A 17,672-nucleotide genomic window follows, 5' to 3' on the forward strand; every position below is an offset into this window, starting at 1 on the left:
CTTCCCGCCGGTGTAACATTCATATCCACCAAATACTATAGATAGTCTACATGCCCACTGGGCGTAAAAAAATTCATCATAATCATCATCGCCACTAAACGCTATTATGGCGCGTGTGGGAAACCCTCAATATCTCAGCTAGTTTGATAGATCGCCAGCTGTAAAACAGAATTGAACCTTCTACTTGTTGATCTGTACCTCTGCCCTTACTTAGGGGCCCTTAGTCCCTCTCAAAATGACATGTTTATGAAAATAGCCACCGTAATTTCTCATAAAACATGCTAATGAAGTTAATGTGTTATAAATGATTTACAGTATATGGATATCAAAGAGGCTTCTGTAACCCCACGATGCTAAGGTAATACACGGGAAGTTCGAGCAGCTGGACTCTATAGTTGGAATTATGTTCAAGTATTTATTCAAAGCAAGTATAGCCGTGTCTCGCTCCGAGGTTTGCATCTTCTATGACCTAGTTACACTTACATTTCTAACGCTCGACGGACACTCACACTCCTTTACACATTGTCCCGATTGGACAATACCAAACAATGCATAGCTACTCATCGTCATGAAAGGTAAATACTATTAGTAGGAGGCGATGACCTCAATTAGAACTAAAATGAGCCGATCGCAACGCCTTTTAATTTGTTACAAAAACATAGAATGGAGTAAAAGAGTACTGAAAGGGCTATGCCAAGGGTTAGTAACATATAAACACGCGTGACGTTATTCTACTTAGAGTCCAAAGACAATTAGACAATAGGGCATTATATGCTGTAAGGGCAGCTAAACAAAAAAATTGTTAGCGGATTTATCACTTAACCTCTTTATCATGGAGCCCATTTAAGAACAAGAACATGCGCGACTTGGAAGCCTTTAGAGATAATACGAGTTATTATATAAAGCTCTCAAATCGCAATCATCTTGTATTTCTTCGCTTCCTAGCCACCCCGAGCATGATCTAGAGCTATACCGCTTACACTTACCCTTCATAGCCAACATAAACACCGTATCTCTACGAGCAGGTCTTAGGTATAATCCTTTGCGTACTACGATCGGACAAGATGCCGACCTTCGTAACGCATGAGATGTATACCTGCTCGCATATCGTAGAGACGGTCCATCGAGGTTTCGGCATCGATAGCAGCTTTAGGCTCGAATGGATCCCGGTCCAGTCAAGTTGCCCATTGTGCTTCTGCAAGTCGCTCCTCGACAACTCTTACGAGCTCGAATTGAACGACGACGACGATGAAGATCGCCGCCGTATTCTAAAGAATCTGCTGCAGCCGTACAAGCGACAGCTCACTAAGCACCTACAGGTGTTGGTGGAGAACAAGCGGTGTGCAATGTCCGGAATCCGGGGCAGATATTCGGGTTTAAAGCAGATACGAATGTTGGAGAAGTTGAGCCGTATGGTCTTAACGCCCACAAGCCTAGGTGAGTTCCAGGCTACGCTTCAAGCTCTTATTAACTTCCAGGAGGGTGAGCCTCGCTACCCTACGTACGTCCAGGTGCTAGGAAACGCTATGACTATAAAGGTTTTATAGTCGTGGGCAAGGCCCTTTGTAGTTGGGAAGAGGGAAGCTAGGTCAAATACAGTATGACTCGTCGTTATTAGTCTTATAACCTATACGCTATCTATCATGCATTCTTACGTTCTATATATATATAATAAAGGGGTTCTTACTATGTGGAATACATTAATCGTATTGTTTGTCTAATTTAGATTCGTGAATCGGAATGCTCATGAAGCCTTCTTTGTAGGGCATCGGCACCGTGCTAAGAAAATTGCTCTTGTGTATACTTCTTCCAACTAGCCAGACTTGTTCCTCAAGCTGGCCATCCAGGTTTCAAACCCAACCCGAGTGAAGCCAATCCATAATGCTAGTAGCGATCAAATCTCATACTACTAAGGGTATATAATTAAATACATTCGCCATGCTCATTGCAATATTAAATAAAGATCAAGAACTCGAAAGTGTTGTGCTCAAGTCTCGCCGTGGTAAAGCATATGCTTGCATATGTCGAGCCGACCGCATGCTTCTTTGAGTAGTTCAGAAGGTGACTCGGATGTAAGAGTACCTATAGTGTCGAGCAAATTTGACAATCCATCTTGAAGATTTGCCTGAAGGTTCGTCGTCGAAGTATCGAGTTCCGAGAGTTTAGTCACTTTACAGAGGTAGTCAAAAGCCCCTGTTGTATTACGCTGCAACTGCTGTGGGAATGGTCGTAGGGTATTGGATTGATCTCTCGATTGAGTAAGTGCTCGTACGAAAGACCATATGCTCAAAGTAGCATAATACATGATCCACGGTCGATGGGGATCGGGATCTCGCCGACACGAGTATTGTATCCCATAAGTATCGATAGGAGTATTCGCATAGCCATTGTTCCTCTTCTGGCGGGGATCCACCAGAATACGATGAAGAAGCTTAAAGGCATGGAGTATTGCGTGACGGGTAGTCATTTGATTTGACCACAGCGACATTCGCGCCACGACATTAGTGTAATCCCGAGTAGAAATTTTGCGGCCGAGTAGCCGCTTAGCCCCAGTGTAGACTTGGCAGTCAACAATGTCGATGTACAGGCTAATATGAGCAAGATGGTATAGAACAGACGCACTCTGAATGAGTCCGTTAGAGTGAGCTTGCGGTCCAGGGCCATCCGACTCAGAGTCACTTGAGCCGATAGCCTGGTCGAAACTGGTTTTCCAATCGTCAAATGCTTTCAGGAGCATATTACACCACTTATCCCTCGTGTCCGAAGAACTGGCTCCTAGCTCAAGCCATTTTAGATGCGTGTCGCGATGTCTGAGGTGCCAGCCGACACTTAGAAGCCCACACATGATAATCATGCGGCCAAACGCGTGGGTTCGGACTTCCTTCCCGTGGATGGCACATTTCAACCCGTCTAAAAATGAGACGGGCTTGACACCATATAATCTAAAATTCGAATCGTGATGACGAACTATCTCGGGACTCGACGCCGACCATAAAGACTCGTCGCAAGGTAAGGGTAGGCGTATTTCGTGAGGGGCCATATCGGCCGCATGCCCAAACATCGCAGCGTGAACGATATCCATCATAAATGCGGCAAATACTACTCTATGCATCGATTCCGTCCTGGCCCATTTTACCCACCACGTCCTCGCATCTGATGTCGCAGGATGCTCCGTTCCGTTCTGCTCGTCGGATGGCGAGTCAGCTCCAGCCCCTCCAATCAGGGGACTACCTCGCCTAAGCAGCGTCAAGGTTACTGAGTGGTAGACGTGCGCTCTCTCGTGAAGGATCCTAGATGAGTACATCTTCTCGTAAAATTCCACTAAGAGTAAGGCCTGGGCGACCCAGAGTTCGACCGGCGGAGACGCTTCGTCGGCGGTCAAGATTTCGAAACGAACGTTAGAGATAATGAGGTCGGCCAATGCTTTATATTCTGGTATTTCCCGACTAGATTCGCGGCTGTAAATCTGAGCGGCACCCAAGGCAATCATTACCAGGAGAAGGAGGATGGAGCATTGTGCTGAAGAGAACGTTGGCTGATGAACGATAGGGAGTCTCGGTGATACAAAGTCCCAATAATGCCGCATGCAATCTCGTAGAAATTCTAAGCTTAGGCCTGGTATGTCGTCACTAGTTTCGTGCATCAAGTTAGCTAACTTAGAGTCGAACCTGTTCTGTTTCTGATGAAATAGTTTAACATAGCGTAAGACATCCACACGGCGATACTCGGAAATAAGCTCGTCGGGCATGTCGGGATGTCGTGGGGGTGTAAGATCAAGTTGGGACCGACTAGTGAGTGATTCGTGATCGTAATGGATATTATTATTGAATGGTGACTCCAGCCCGCCTTCGAGAAATGGTATGCTGGCGAAACTAAAGTCTCGATACGTCTGTTGAGGGTCAAACAACCAGACACCAAAATTTTCACGAATCTCTAGCTCGTTCGCATTAGTCGGTACCGGCACGTTGTGATAAGGAACGAATGTGGAATGGTCATGCATGGGGGGTGGTTGTTCACGACCATAGAAGCCAGCCTTCTGACGAATGATGTTGACGCCATCCATCGGAGACGTCCACGGGACGCTATGCGCTAGCGAACTTGGTTGCGTAGGCGCCATAGGAGGCGGTAAAGGCGGATGTTGAGCTTGAACTGGAGAGTCAGAAGTCAAGAGCACAGCTGCGTTCCGTGGAGCACTCGCGGGCTGCTGTGGAAATGTCGCCGACCGCGGCGGGCCTACAGCATTCGTAGCGATGCTAGGAGAAGGCATCATAGGCATCTCCTGGGGAGAGTCCTTGGTGGGCATACTAAAGCTGCTGGTACGGTTCCTCGGAATATACGAGGCCGAATGGCGCTTCTTATGGCGCGCCAGCAGATCTGGCCTCACAAAAGTTTGCGTGCAGTCGGGGACATCGCACGTATAGATGGTCTTGGGAGCATCTTGGATTCGCGTTAGCATTGTAATATCACCATCGACGTAGATCCAGAACTAAGAATAGATGATCTGCGGTCTTAGGATCTCTAGTCTTGGTCTTGGGATCTCTCTTAGCCTTACGATTCAATTGATGCCTCTGAAGATGCTCAGCTCTCGAATACATCTTGTCGCACCCGGGCCAGTCGCACGAAAATCTCCGGGGAGCTCCCTTCCGGCTCGCTCGTTTGTATGAACCCCCGCCGCCACCAGCAGCAGCATTCCCTCCTCCTCCTCCGTCTCTTGGTGATTGCTGCTGGGACTGCTGGGACGCCATTTAACCGCGACATCGCTCGTCCATAATATCGATAATATCGCAATATCGTAATATCAGAGACGTATGACTTGCATATGCGCCGAACCGTTCCGCGGGGAATCTCGAGATGGGGGAGGACGCAGGGAGGACGCAGGCAAGACTAATAGACTAAAAAAAAACAAGCCGGGGAGCGGAGTGGATGGGGGTCCAGCCTGGTTTTCTACAGCTTTTCTACAGGAACACGATTGCGCGACATTTCCCTCCCACTTTCTCGGGACGGCTGGCTGAGATGGGAATATTCGCCAAGAAATCCGACGCGGGGGCTGCCCCCTGCCCCGAGAGCCGTGGGGGGCCTCTCCAACTCCTAATTATCCGGGGTAGAATCCCTCCCGTTGTGTCCTAGCGTCGTGTAAGCCGTGGGGGGTTTTTTTTTTGAGCGTACCGACCAGTCGGCCCATACAAGCGAGCGATACTATTATGACAGCTTCATAGTTGAGCGATTGGATACAAAATACTTTAACTTGTGATTTAATATTCCAGATAATCAACTCTTCTATATTTTATTAGTACTGCCACAATTTTTCCAGCCAATCAGATCCTTAGAATCGCCCCGCAGTTGGCGACTTTTCCTTTTGCCATTCTATCGCATAAGGTCTAATACACATGCAAATAAGATAGAAAAGTCATGCAAAACGCGCTCTATCTAACGATACCAATTATTAAAAATTTTATATAATAGTATAGTAGGTCAATTGATTCTACAAAAAATTCATCGGACGTGCGCTGAGGTGTGGCTAGCCAATCAGAGGCCAGACTTATATGTGGCGTAAAAGGCACTCTTGAAGCTAGGTACTCCCCGTAAGCGTTTGCGCGAACGGGTAACGCAGCTAGTAGAAAGGTAATACCTGGAGTTAACAAGAACAACTCACTACTAAGGGCTTGCTGTGATTGATATGTAATATCTTTTACATTACCATTGAGGAATAATTCGTAGACTAATTTTCTAATATTACCAATAGAGAATCCGGAGCCGACCTTTAGCTAGTTCTACCATTATCACAAAGACTATAATTAGAGTAAAGGTGGTGATGTTTTGCCCGAGGATAAAGAAATTGTGTACCTGTCTCGAAGGCACCCAACTAACCTACTTGGTAGTCAATCCCCTTTCGGCTCTGGGGGGGGGGGGTAACTTGCAGCTTTGATGTCATCTACTAAGAAACTCCTTGCCTAGCCTAATTTCTCAAAAGTCAATACCTAACTAGTTAATATAGTAAGGTTATCCCTTAATAAGCAACTCTTATGGCAACTCGACTCGATAAGCAAAGATACGGTAACACGGGCTACTATCTAGGTTTAGGACTATTTTGTATGTTAGGCTTCCACCGTTCTTCTACCTCGACGGTCTTGTGACTCATTTGTCGTTCTACCTCTGGCTTCCCTAAGAATCAGCGCCATAGACTGAAAGCGCCTTTCAACGATCGCGTCACAAAGAATACAAGGCTTTGTACTCTTTTGACTATTAACGCGACCCATTTCATAAGGCCGCTTGCTCAATTCGTGTGTCTTTTTCACCAAATTTATTCGATGCTAGTCACACATCTATTCCAACGCCTCCTAAATACTATACCGGAGTTAAACCAGATTTGAATACGCCTACGCACTGTATCAAACAAAATATCTACTATGGTCAGCTTGGTGATAATAATGACCTGGTTATGTGGTATTTTTGCCTTATTAATTGGCCTGGCCGTATACCATTTCAACCGGGCAAGAACGCTATTCGGAATTCGAATTGTTTCGACTCGGACTTCCAGCGATAATGTGCCAGAAACTAGGCATAAATATGTAGACGACAACGAGAAACTAGCAAGTCTTCTGAGAGAGTCTAATAAGCATGTTACAGTCTTCATTTCTATTGACGTTCACGCTTGGGAACTGGATCGTACAAAAATCACTGACATCGGGATGTCAGCGTGGTATTCTGGTGGGAACGATGACAATGTTGTGCTGAGTCGTCATTGGCAAATCGAGGAGAACAAATTGCTCAAGGACCGATACATGCTAAATGACCCTGATATCTTCACATTTGGAAAGACTGAGTTGATTTCCGAATCGCAAATCGCACAAAAAATAGATTATATATTCGAGTCTCTAGGGGCTGGTTGTCAAAGAACAGTCATTGTTGGGCATGGTATTCGCTCCACCTTAGACCTCCTTGAAAAATTTTGGGAACCGCCAGGATCAGAGGTAATCATTCTCGACACACAAATTATATGGCAACTTCAAAACCACCAATCCAATAAGGTTACACTCGAAACAGCGCTGATATCGGCATCAGACTTATCATATAACGTACATTTTCTCCACAATACCGGAAATAACGCACGCTTCATACTGAATTTACTCCAAGAGCAAGGCGCCATGTCAAAACGATTTTAGTTAAGGGTTTAATAGGATGGGGTGACTATTGAGGAAGATACGAACATAGTAGTCCCGAGTTTGATCTAAATAGTTCGTATAGTAAAGTACCTTGGTTATTTGGTCTTAACTGATGGTGATAGGAACAAATAGAAGATTGGGTACCTTATCTCAGGTTCTGCCAATACTCGGAGAGAAGTCTATGTTACTAGGTGACCACATTAAGCTGTTCACAATTGAACTAAGCCATTTAAGCAGTCAAGCATAGAAAATATAGAATATACCTAGTAGTCTACCCCTTAGTAAGTAAACGTTGGGACCTGGGACTTTCTCGGAAAATGATATCAACGATTAGCTCTTGTTGCCCAAACAGGTCTTCTAGTGGCTTATCTTCAACATTGACAATAGGGTCCTCTTCTGTTCGTACGTATCCGTCTAAAGATCTCTCGTATTGCTCCCGCAATTTCCTATGAAGTGAGTGCATGCTGGCGACGCTATTACAATCTTGAGCAGACCGGAATTGAGCATCCCCCCCGAAAAGACAACTCCAGTCACCATCAGAGCTTATATGAGTGCTGGTTTTAAGCTTTGGGTTATACAGATTGGTGTATAACCACTCCTGGGGGAATCCTTGTTCGTTCCAGTAGACTGAGAAGATCACGGAAAAGTTGCCAGAGGATATGAACTGATGCGAGACGCTAGAAGTACCTCTGCACTTTAACTGAGTTATAGAAATGTTATCCAGGGGATAGACTTCCCGTATGATTTGTTTTTGAGATGTCATAGCCCCTGACGCAACCGAAACAAGTGATCCAGAAGACAAATTGGAAGGATACTGCCGTAGAAATTTATCGATATCCTCAAGAGGCTGAGTGACGCCAGCCTGAGACGAATCTAAACTTAGGAACAAATCTGTAGGCGTCGGGTGTTCCATAACTTGATATAATTGTTGTAGAAAGATTTTGGATGACGGATAATGTGCTCTAAAGAAGGTGTTGTATCTTGAATGACGTAGAGGAATCCATATTCGAAAATGTCTCTCCAATTTGATTCCGTCGGGCAGTCTGGAGTGATGAGCCTCCCTACACAACACCTTTTCGCAATTCAATCCCACTAAAACCATTCCTTTCACTCGCATTTTGATAAGTGTAAGGTTCATGGATATGCCTAGATTGGTGATAGAATAGGGATTTCGATCATACTTATGGTTCTGGACTATTGAGCCACAGAAACGAAACTCAGCAGGAGACGGTGCTAAAGCACTTAATGGAGGGCGGGTATCGGAATGCCACCAATCCCATGCAAGAATGCTATGGTCATTTGAGACTTCCACTATTTCTCGCTGTAGCCTAGAGAATGCATTCTGCCCCTCGCCATAGAGCAGTGGCATATTGATGTTAAAGATTCCAAGTAGACAATAAGCAATATCTTCTTGGCGAGATGTCTGTCGGTTAGCAGCCCAAGACATACGTTGAGCAATAGAGTAATCATAGATTGTTGAACGATCTCTCAAAGCGCCGATATGGATTCTTGTGATATCCGAAACTACACCTGCCAATTCGCTCCTATCCCCAAGTACCGTCCAGTGACGATCAAAGAACAGAACCTTGCTCGGCGCAAGTAACTCCTGCAACGTCCAGCCTCTAGTAAACCAACGGCTCTTCGTAAACGTATCCGTCTCCGCCTGGACATCATAGAGGTACGTGTAGCACACAGTTGAGTCGCGGTACCAAGTGAACATACTGTTAATAGCCTCGCTAAGTTCAGCAGAGCTGCTCTTGTCGATGCAGTTGGTGTCACACCAGAGATATTGCAAATCGTCGGCACGCGCGCGACAGCATGCTCCCATGATCTTGGCATAACCTTCTTTCTGCTTGACGGCGTCATCGACGGCGGCGCACTCCCACTCCTGGAACGTCACCTCCGTGTCACCCTTCCATGTGTGTGATAGGATGGCATACGGTGGCGCCTTCTCACTGAAAAACTCTTTGAGTTCAAAGGTGTTGACGTCGATTAAGCGCATGGTGAGAGCCTGAAATATTAAGGTGATGATGATGTGGTGAGGATGCTATGGATAGTACTCTTGATTCGGGATAGGTGGTAGTGCTAGAGTAGAAGACACTCTGGTCCTAGGAAATGCTGTAGAGTGAGGGAAGACACAGTATATAGGAAATTACTTTGTGAAGCCGTGATGATCAATGTCATTCATTACTTACCTGGATGTTCAGCTCCTACAAAGCGAGTGAAAAAAATGACAAGTGGGAGGTTACAAGTCGTAGTAGACCGTCAACTCTCACCAAGGAGCATAAGGGATCATGTCTCGGAATAATCCTAAGCTCTTGATAGACTAGAAAGGGTGTTCGAAAACGATCCGAACGGACTCTAGGACACCGCTTTGGAAACATATGTGTAAAATGATGTAATTAAAACGGGTATACGGACGATATGATTTGGAAAGTCGTTTAATATTCATGCCCGACGTCGCCACTGACTAGTTGTGACTTATCAACTCTACCTGAAACTTTTCTCTAGACCTGTCGAAAAGTAACATCTTCGTTAAACATTATAGGTCAACATGGGCCTCTCATACAGCATCCGGTAGCCGCACAGCGATGTCCCCTGACTGAGTAATATATCTAACCCAGGGCAACGACGGGTATTGCAGCTAGAGATGAGGTTAATACGTGTGTGGCTGGGTTAGAAAAGGGGTAATATACCTTAGGCTCTGTGATCTTCAAGTAGCGCACTTGAATACCGCTAGTTGTGAAATAGGGGATTTCAAACTTGACCTGAATGGGCCTCTTGGCGCCTTTGCCTGCATTGACGCCGCCCATGCTTCCGCCAAAACCACCTGTCATTCCTCCTCCGTGCTCGTCGTCACCTCTCACGCTAGGTAGTCCAAGCTCAGCTCGCATGAGGAACTCCTTGCCACCGCCAAACTGCTTAATCTTCCATACGATGGCACTCTGCTCGGGGGCGTAGTGAACACTGCCGATATTTGTTCGGAACCGAGGAGAGTCAGCATCGTCAGGCACTGGGACAATGATCTCAACGTTGTTTGCTGTACTCCTCCTTTTAAATTGCGCCTTTGCTTTTAGCATATACTCGATTCGGGATCCTGAGTGACTCTCAACCACACATTCGACCCAGATCAGAGGCTTGACTTGGGTGTTTAATCGATAGCTCATCAGCTCAAACTCGCCGTCTGGAGGGATGAAAGAGATAGTCCGGTCGTTCTCGAAGCGTGATAACCGAACACACTGGTGAAACTTGACATCCTCCATCTCGATAGCCTTGCCTCGCGTTGTCCTTCCAGTCGTTTCAAACATGACCTTGTCGTTTAAACCCAGTCGCAGTTCTGGCATTCCGGAGAGATAGCACTTCATCTTAATCGCACCGAGAATCTCCGACCTTAACACGTTTCCGTTCGCTGATACTAGTAGGTTCAAGCTTTCGACCACGTCCAAAAACACTTCGTTCTTCCTATATCTTATGCCTTCGGACCGCCACGACACGGCATTAGTGACGGCAATAGGTGGCCGAGCTTGCACTTCTAGCTTATGCGATTCCTGGGTGATGTACTCCTGGAGAATCTTGGACTCTGTCGTTTGAGGGTAACCGAAGTCCATCATCTCGTCTAATAACTCGTATATAATGACAAAGTTGTCGCGGATGGACTCTTCTTCTAACGCTTTAAAATACTCGGTGAAGACTTCGACAACTTTATGTAGGAAGAGTAGGATCTCGGCGGCATTCGTGTTTCGCTTTGTTAGGGCAAGGAGGTAAAGGTTGTTATGTCGGATATATAAGTACTGCTAGCGATCAGTATTAAAGAAAGGAAGGTAGTTTCCGAGATACACACGTTGATGCCTTCGTGGGAGAAACATGGTGGTACGGCGGAGGACTCTTCTTCGGCTTCGCTAAGGAGTATAGGGAACTTCTCGACAGCTGACATGGGAATATCACCTCGATAGTTTCGGGCAAGTAGGGTCTATAGACGACGTGTCAGCAAGCATACAGCACCAGAGATCTAGAGTTGTAACAGTCGCACCTTGCCCTTCAGATCGAGAAAGAATAAAGCTGATGCCATGATGTCGGTCTGGAGCTTGATTCAGGGGCGCGAATAGGAAGGGTGTCAATTGGCACTTAGGCCAGACAGCGAGCCTCAGAGATGCTCAGTCATTCAACGAATAAATTACGCGTAGTTCCTAATGCGCATATGAAGTCATAAAGTATTTCGTAGATAAAGTAGAGAAGCTCTTCGCCAAGTGAAAGATAACTATTTCGGTAGATCGCATGCCACACAATTCGTAGGACAGCTTTCGAGACCCCACGTTGCTTCAAGTTGCCGAAGTTCCAAGCCAAAGACCGGGTCTCATCCCTTATCAAGCCACATACACTAGCCTCACCTTGAAAGCCTGAAGCCTTCCATAAGCACGGACGCACCAAGCAGGTTCCATTACCTAAAATTATGGGCTTATTATAAAGTCATGTGACAAAGCGGAGCCTGCTCGAGACCCACCAAAATTTTCTTTCACGATAACTTTCCAAACAAATTTTTTTTTCTTGTCTTCTCTCTTCCTTTCTTCTTCAACGCGTCCATTAGACAGTGCAGCTCATTATTTACTACACAATTAGTTCCGGCATTCTGTTGGTTTCTTACCGTGTCGTCGTTGGTGTAGCATGCGATTTCGAGACGCGGAGAAGGATTCAATTCGATATGGTACCATAAGAGCTGCCCGAGTATTATTTGCCGTATTGGTAACATACTGTTGCTTGGGCGGCGTCAGAGGGACCGAACATACTATTCTTGATTTATACTATTCCTGATTTTTATTTGCCTATTTCAGTTGTGGGAGTCCGTAGTATTACACGCGCGGCTAGACTATGGTAGATGCCTCAGATTCGGTTGTCATCCGTCTGACATTCGTATGAGGCACAGTTTGCAGCCGAGGTCTAGCATCGGCGAGTGAGACATTTAGCAGAATGTTTCATGGTTATTATGCTTAATTGTGAGCGCTGATGATTAATGAGTATGAATACAGGAGGATGATATGGGTCTAGGTCTTGATTCTAGTTCTGTGACGTTCGCGTTGTGAATATTCGACTCGAAGTTGTCAATCGTTCAGTCAATTTCGCTACAAGTTTCATTCAATTTTATCATGTCTGTGTCTGCTACGCCTTTAGCTCATACGCTATGCCGTCTAAAGTTTCAGCTCTAGAAGCGCTGGGATTTGAGTTGAACCCAACTTAATCCCACTTAGTCGGCAACTAATATCGTCAGTTCGCTCACGCGGTCTGCCGAGGATGCTTCAGTGACGTTGGGATCTACGGCAGCCCCAAGTGGAACTCGTGACTATCTAACAAAGCATATCCCTTGCTAACGGCTACGGGCTACGGCTACGGACCACGGACCACAGCCAAGGCCACTCAGAGCGAACTGGAAGAATGTGTCGGATGAATCTTACGAAAACACATGTTAGGAAAAGATGCGTAAGTGGCTATGTAGATAGAAAAGAAGTTGAAAGGATCTCAGATGAGATATCATTTGCTCGTTCGATGCCGGTCTTCCCACAGGGCGTCGTGTCTCAGACCCTAAGGGGAGCGAGCAATTATCATATGCTTTTGTCTCTCTTTTTCCCTTTCACAGTGCCAACAGTGGCGGATCAGCCTCTACTCCTAGTGGCCAAGAGGATATTAGTTGCATGTGATCACTTGGACACAATTAAACCATACAACTTAGGCTGGTTGACACGTGCTTGTATATACCTTCTCGAGCGTCTGTAAGCTCCGATGATCTATTGCTGTCCGGTTTCATTATTACAGCATATGATTGCGTCGAGAATTCGTTCGATTCTTTTAGTTGTTTGGGTCTCTTCAGGCCATCGTGTTGCAACTGCGACGATGAATCGATAATTCGACGAAATCGTACCAGCACATGTCAACACGGCCGGGTTTACCTACGGACATATAGTACATAATAATCACTTCTCAATTTTCGTATTCCGCCGACGAGTCGTTCTAGACGGAGGACCGGCGTGAGAAAAAGGTTGTATACAGCGGAACGATTTGAACCTCGATTGGGTAACTGGCTCGTGTGGTATGTATATCGTAAGGTAAGGCTTTCACAAGCCGATCGGGTCTAGACGGTGCGTAATACTGTACAGATATTTCCGTGCTATCTTTGGGGAAGCTTATTGTGGATATATTACATATTACACCATCAGACCAATCACAACTAAGACCGACCTAAGATTAACCAGTAAAAAGTCGTCATTCTCTATAAATACTCCACTTGGACCCTGCCAGTTACCGCGTGCTTTGCCTCTTCCCCTGCGGGACGAGGTAGCAGCAGTCGATGGCCGCCTGACCAGTCGAAAATACCACTGGAAGGGCCTCGCTTGAGCAATTGCAGAATTGCTGATAGGAGGTAGGCTTTCCCGTTTTTATAATATTTGGTAACGATAATCCGTACTTTGGTAACCACCCCCAAGTTGCCAAATGCGCAAACCTTTTCCCGCCAATTCCCCCATTCCCACCTTTTTTTGTCTCTTCGCAATCCAGGTTCACCGCGGTCCACTACGGTCCACCACGAGCACCTGCATATTGGATGGCCCGGGGACCCCATAACGCTTTTCTGGCAGTCCATGGTCCATGTCTCTCTCTCTTGAGTCTTGACCAGCTTGTCTCTGACATCGCTACCTATTACCTACTCTAGACTTGCCTACTCCGGATCCTTTTCATCATCTCTCACACCGAAATCTGATCAGGCCTGACCTTTATTCACTGTACTTACTATTATCTACCGAGACATTCATAACTACTTCTCTCACTTTCACTTTCACTTTTCACTATTACCTGTCTATTATACGAACTACGGCTTCTTTTTCTTCATCTGTCGTGTATTTATTTTATTATTTTCTTCTTATGAATGATTAATCAAGTAATTTGATTCGATAAGTCAACCAATCTCCCGACATCTACCCAACGCTCTCAACGAAACCGTTCGCCTTGTTTGTATAGTACTATATCACCTTTCGATATCAATGCGCACCCAATATACATGATACCAAGCCTCTCCAAATCAAATCTATCGCCAATGCGCAAATGATTGCCAAGTATTTCCTTTCCCCGCGACCTATCGCTAGTTAGAGTGTCTTCGATAGAAGCGCTTTCGGTCGTGTTCCAACAGAAACGATGGAACAGCAAAATCACATGTCTCTTCCTCCGCCGCCGCACCACGATCAAAATCATGGACTTCAACACTCAATACCTCAACACGCATCACCGCCGCTAGACTCTACGGCCGGATTATTCGGTCAATTCGATCGGACCTTTAAACTTCCACTATATCCTCCACCGTCTTACGCACAGTCCCACGACACTGTCGGCTTAAGGTTTCCCGATCCCCCAAAGACTGAACTCGCTCCCATCAAATCGATAAGTCCGCCGAACAGCGACGAGAAAGAACCCGGCGGCAATAATCATCTCCCATCTCTATCAGCCCTAACAGCTTCATCCGCCCCTTTGTACACTCCGCCCCAACCTTCAGAGCCGGCATACTCCCCTCCGGCGCCGCCACCTCTCACTCATTGGCCGAGTTTAAACCCCCTGACAGCATATTATAACCCGAGCCACGCACAGAATGCAGACTCGCCTATGCGGATGGATGTAGACGCAAGCAGCAGCAGTGGCGTAAGCGCCCCGTCGCCAGATCGCTTCCAAGAAGGAAGAGCCAGTAGCGTTAGTTTAGACGATCCAGATGTACGCATGGCAGCTGAAGCCCTAGGCGATCTAAGAGCAGGTAAGCTATTAGTAGTCATTTCTCATATGTGATAGTTCGTTATCGCATGCGCCACCTGCATGTTTGATTGCACAATATTAACCTTAGGCAACGTTCGCAGATTTCGTGTCTTCCCCGCCGAATAATCACGTCCCGGTACCTGGTTCGCCGCACTCTCAAACGAACGGTATCCATCCGGAGCCGCTCATCTCGCTACTAACTACATCGCATCCCTTACTTGCTACAACTATCGAGGGTGCCACTTCCGCCTACGTCAACTCTAAGAATTACTCACCGAGGTTCAAGTCGAGCGCCGAGTATGTCGAGGGCTACGTGATTCCTATCGCCAACACCGTAGGATCAGTCGGTCGCGTAACCGGCGTAGAAGGTGGCGTTCGATGGTTCCTAAGCGGTGGAAGGAGGCACAAGTCGCAAGGTTCCGATCTCGAAGCTACAGACTTCGGTTCTAACAAGCGCCGGAGAGTCGACGGGACCGGTACCTTCAAGGAACCTACCCCGGAGCCCTTGTCCGGCGCGCAAACACCGAGGGCATCCTTCGACAACTCGCGCGATCGTCGACTCTCGGTCGCAAGCACCGTAGACACCCTACCGGCGTACGATGACCTTCGATCTCCACCATATGCCGAGCAGTTTGCGCCGTCTGAATCACGCCCGAACAGCGCAGCATGGCAATCCCGTCTTATCATGTCCACATCCGGACTGAGCATCGCTATGAGCGAGGAAAGCTTGCGTAGCCTCAAGTACTGTCTAAGCTGGCTTCGCTGGGCTAACGTGCGCATCGGGAACGTCATCAATTCTCTGAAGTCTACTATGGAGAAGTTCGAAAGGGCCGAAAGGCAATCGGATGGTGACCATTCCATGAACGGTACATCTAATGGCGAGTTTGCAGACAGGAACCAGCTCGCGGCGAAGATTGCAGAACTCAGGATGGACTTGCTCAAGACCCTTCAAGATGTCATCAACACAGTTAGCAGGTACGCCGGCGGTGCGCTACCGGAGAATGCGCGAGAGCTTGTTCGACGACACCTAACGAGCCTGCCTCAAAGGTTCCGAGTTGCAAGCATGGTTGGTGATGGTCAGCAAGACAGTCGTCGCCCCGAGGTTGACGGAGAGGTGGGACGAGAAGCACAAGAGAAAGAGACGCGAGAGAGCGCTCAACGGGTACTAGTTCTCGCTAAGGAGGGACTCGACATGATGTCTCAAGTATCAGGGGTTCTTGATGGAACCATCGTCAGCGCCGAGGAGTGGTGCGATAGGTTAGGTAGGAGGAAGCGAGAGCAGCGGGAAAGTCTGCTCGGGACTCCTCACATACCGCAGACGCCTTTGGACGAGGTAAAGATCGGGTAAATGATATGAAAATATAGTATGAAAACGTACGGCGTTCCACGGGGAAGACAAAAAAAATGATGCACATAAAAAACTGGTGGATTCAAAATAGGCGAGGAGAAAACACCGAGGGACGAGACGAAGAGCCAAGGTCTAAATTCGGCTAACTGGCATAGGATTCAGACATTGGCATTGCCGGACGGGACGGCTCACCGCTTTCCGGGGTTAACAAACTTGGTCTAACTTGACCTACAACAATTTTCTTGCTGTCAGGAATCTTGCTGGAGATGCAGCTTATACCCACGTAGCAGATAATCAAGACGCTTCATCGAGCGTCGCGGTCCTGCTTTTGCTATCTCTCCCGCAGAGTTTGTTTCTTTTCGACGGGTTATACATACTACTAGGACGATTCTGACTTTGTTATTTTCACGAGATTTCCTATCACGGATTAACGGCATCTGATCTTCAGAGTATTCGGTCTCTGTCTGTACTTTCTTCCCTGGAGGGCAAATGGTTGGGGATAGTGTCCAAAATATTACCCGCACATACATAGCGTTATTGCATTGCCGTAGAGACTGAATAGATATCAGTTTACGTTGGCAGCCAGTATTTATCTAATCTCAATTATATATTTGACATGATGAATCTACATGAGTTGTTTCTTGAGTTCTATTCCAACCTGAGTCTAACCCATGTCCTTAAGGTGATCATAGGTGGTCCATGAGTCTTGTCAAGTATCCAGAGCGAGGAAGAGTAATTGTTAATATTCGAATCCAAGTACGACGTTCACGTCAGCCATACACGATGGTAATTGGCCTTGCTACTGGGCATAGTTGGCCTTAGTCAGGAGTTAGTTTATTGCATGCCACGAGTGTCCTATTATTACCAACTAGTACATATCCTTGTGTTGTCGAGAATCACCAAAGTATACAGTTAATGTCTATATGAACTACCCCTAGCTAACCCTGTCCAATCCAAGGCTCTTGAGTAGCTGATATACGATACGTGCTTAATATTCAAGGGAGTACCGTGCAACCCATATTATGAGCGAGTAGTATGATATGCGAGCAAGAAAGGGTGCAGTATGAGTAGAGCTAGTTTGATTTGCGAATTCTAAGTAATGTTGATAATATACATAGCCCCTATTTATCACTTGGAAGTTATGGCTGCAGAGTTACTCTTGTATCAACAGCTGCATTCAGGGCAACAGGTATGTCAGATGCAGTGCTGGAAAGTAAAAAAGAAAATGTAAAAAAGCTCGGAACCAGGTTCGAACCTAGGACCTACGAAAAACTACTTTGTAAATGTCGTACTGTCAAGTCACGGGCATACCGGTCCAGCATATGACACCACGGTGCAATTGTTCTCTAGCCTCATGTCACCCAGGGATACTTCCTTTT

General features: G+C 46.5%; 6 protein-coding genes across 6 annotated transcripts; 3 read left to right on the forward strand and 3 right to left on the reverse strand.

Annotated features, from left to right (window-relative positions):
* Window positions 1-951: 951 nt before the first annotated feature.
* F4817DRAFT_365577 (uncharacterized protein) lies at window positions 952-1,547 on the forward strand (the record flags this gene model as incomplete). The annotated part of the gene is made up of 1 exon (XM_049306886.1): window positions 952-1,547. The coding sequence occupies exon 1, from the start codon at window positions 1,065-1,067 to the stop codon at window positions 1,545-1,547; it is 483 nt and encodes a 160-aa protein (XP_049158433.1). The 5' UTR covers window positions 952-1,064.
* Window positions 1,506-5,019, reverse strand: F4817DRAFT_339077 (fungal-specific transcription factor domain-containing protein). Its single transcript, XM_049303506.1, has 2 exons — window positions 4,553-5,019; window positions 1,506-4,437 (listed from the first exon to the last, which is right to left on the reverse strand). Exons 1-2 carry the CDS (start codon window positions 4,743-4,745, stop codon window positions 1,988-1,990), a joined length of 2,643 nt encoding a protein of 880 aa, XP_049158434.1. The 5' UTR covers window positions 4,746-5,019; the 3' UTR covers window positions 1,506-1,987.
* Window positions 5,020-6,428: 1,409 nt separating this feature from the next.
* Window positions 6,429-7,163, forward strand: F4817DRAFT_316417 (uncharacterized protein; the record flags this gene model as incomplete). The annotated part of the gene is made up of 1 exon (XM_049300674.1): window positions 6,429-7,163. One exon carries the CDS (start codon window positions 6,429-6,431, stop codon window positions 7,161-7,163), a length of 735 nt encoding a protein of 244 aa, XP_049158435.1.
* Window positions 7,164-7,298: 135 nt separating this feature from the next.
* F4817DRAFT_121515 (HET-domain-containing protein) lies at window positions 7,299-9,515 on the reverse strand. The gene is made up of 2 exons (XM_049297640.1): window positions 9,359-9,515; window positions 7,299-9,271 (listed from the first exon to the last, which is right to left on the reverse strand). The coding sequence occupies exon 2, from the start codon at window positions 9,163-9,165 to the stop codon at window positions 7,435-7,437; it is 1,731 nt and encodes a 576-aa protein (XP_049158436.1). The 5' UTR covers window positions 9,166-9,271; window positions 9,359-9,515; the 3' UTR covers window positions 7,299-7,434.
* On the reverse strand, window positions 9,490-11,530 carry F4817DRAFT_121510 (Mu homology domain-containing protein). The gene is made up of 4 exons (XM_049297639.1): window positions 11,194-11,530; window positions 11,005-11,133; window positions 9,860-10,954; window positions 9,490-9,807 (listed from the first exon to the last, which is right to left on the reverse strand). Exons 1-4 carry the CDS (start codon window positions 11,230-11,232, stop codon window positions 9,727-9,729), a joined length of 1,344 nt encoding a protein of 447 aa, XP_049158437.1. The 5' UTR covers window positions 11,233-11,530; the 3' UTR covers window positions 9,490-9,726.
* Window positions 11,531-14,065: 2,535 nt separating this feature from the next.
* On the forward strand, window positions 14,066-16,417 carry F4817DRAFT_121540 (transcription factor Opi1-domain-containing protein). The gene is made up of 2 exons (XM_049297641.1): window positions 14,066-14,946; window positions 15,047-16,417. The coding sequence occupies exons 1-2, from the start codon at window positions 14,340-14,342 to the stop codon at window positions 16,291-16,293; spliced, it is 1,854 nt and encodes a 617-aa protein (XP_049158438.1). The 5' UTR covers window positions 14,066-14,339; the 3' UTR covers window positions 16,294-16,417.
* Window positions 16,418-17,672: the final 1,255 nt, after the last annotated feature.

This window comes from Daldinia loculata (assembly GCF_022478755.1).
Source record: "Daldinia loculata strain CBS 113971 unplaced genomic scaffold F4817scaffold_28, whole genome shotgun sequence".
NCBI lineage: Eukaryota > Fungi > Ascomycota > Sordariomycetes > Xylariales > Hypoxylaceae > Daldinia > Daldinia loculata.

Coding starts and splice junctions, on each gene's coding strand:
- F4817DRAFT_121515 (XM_049297640.1), bottom strand. CDS start 9,165: ATGCGCTTAATCGACGTCAACACCTTTGAACTCAAAGAGTTTTTCAGT.
- F4817DRAFT_339077 (XM_049303506.1), bottom strand. CDS start 4,745: ATGGCGTCCCAGCAGTCCCAGCAGCAATCACCAAGAGACGGAGGAGGA. Junction 4,438..4,552: donor TCAGAGGCATCAATTGAATC/GTAAGGCTAAGA, acceptor CGCGAATCCAAG/ATGCTCCCAAGACCATCTAT.
- F4817DRAFT_121510 (XM_049297639.1), bottom strand. CDS start 11,232: ATGGCATCAGCTTTATTCTTTCTCGATCTGAAGGGCAAG. Junction 10,955..11,004: donor TCTCCCACGAAGGCATCAAC/GTGTGTATCTCG, acceptor GATCGCTAGCAG/TACTTATATATCCGACATAA. Junction 9,808..9,859: donor TGAAGATCACAGAGCCTAAG/GTATATTACCCC, acceptor CCTCATCTCTAG/CTGCAATACCCGTCGTTGCC.
- F4817DRAFT_121540 (XM_049297641.1), top strand. CDS start 14,340: ATGGAACAGCAAAATCACATGTCTCTTCCTCCGCCGCCGCACCACGAT. Junction 14,947..15,046: donor CCTAGGCGATCTAAGAGCAG/GTAAGCTATTAG, acceptor CAACGTTCGCAG/ATTTCGTGTCTTCCCCGCCG.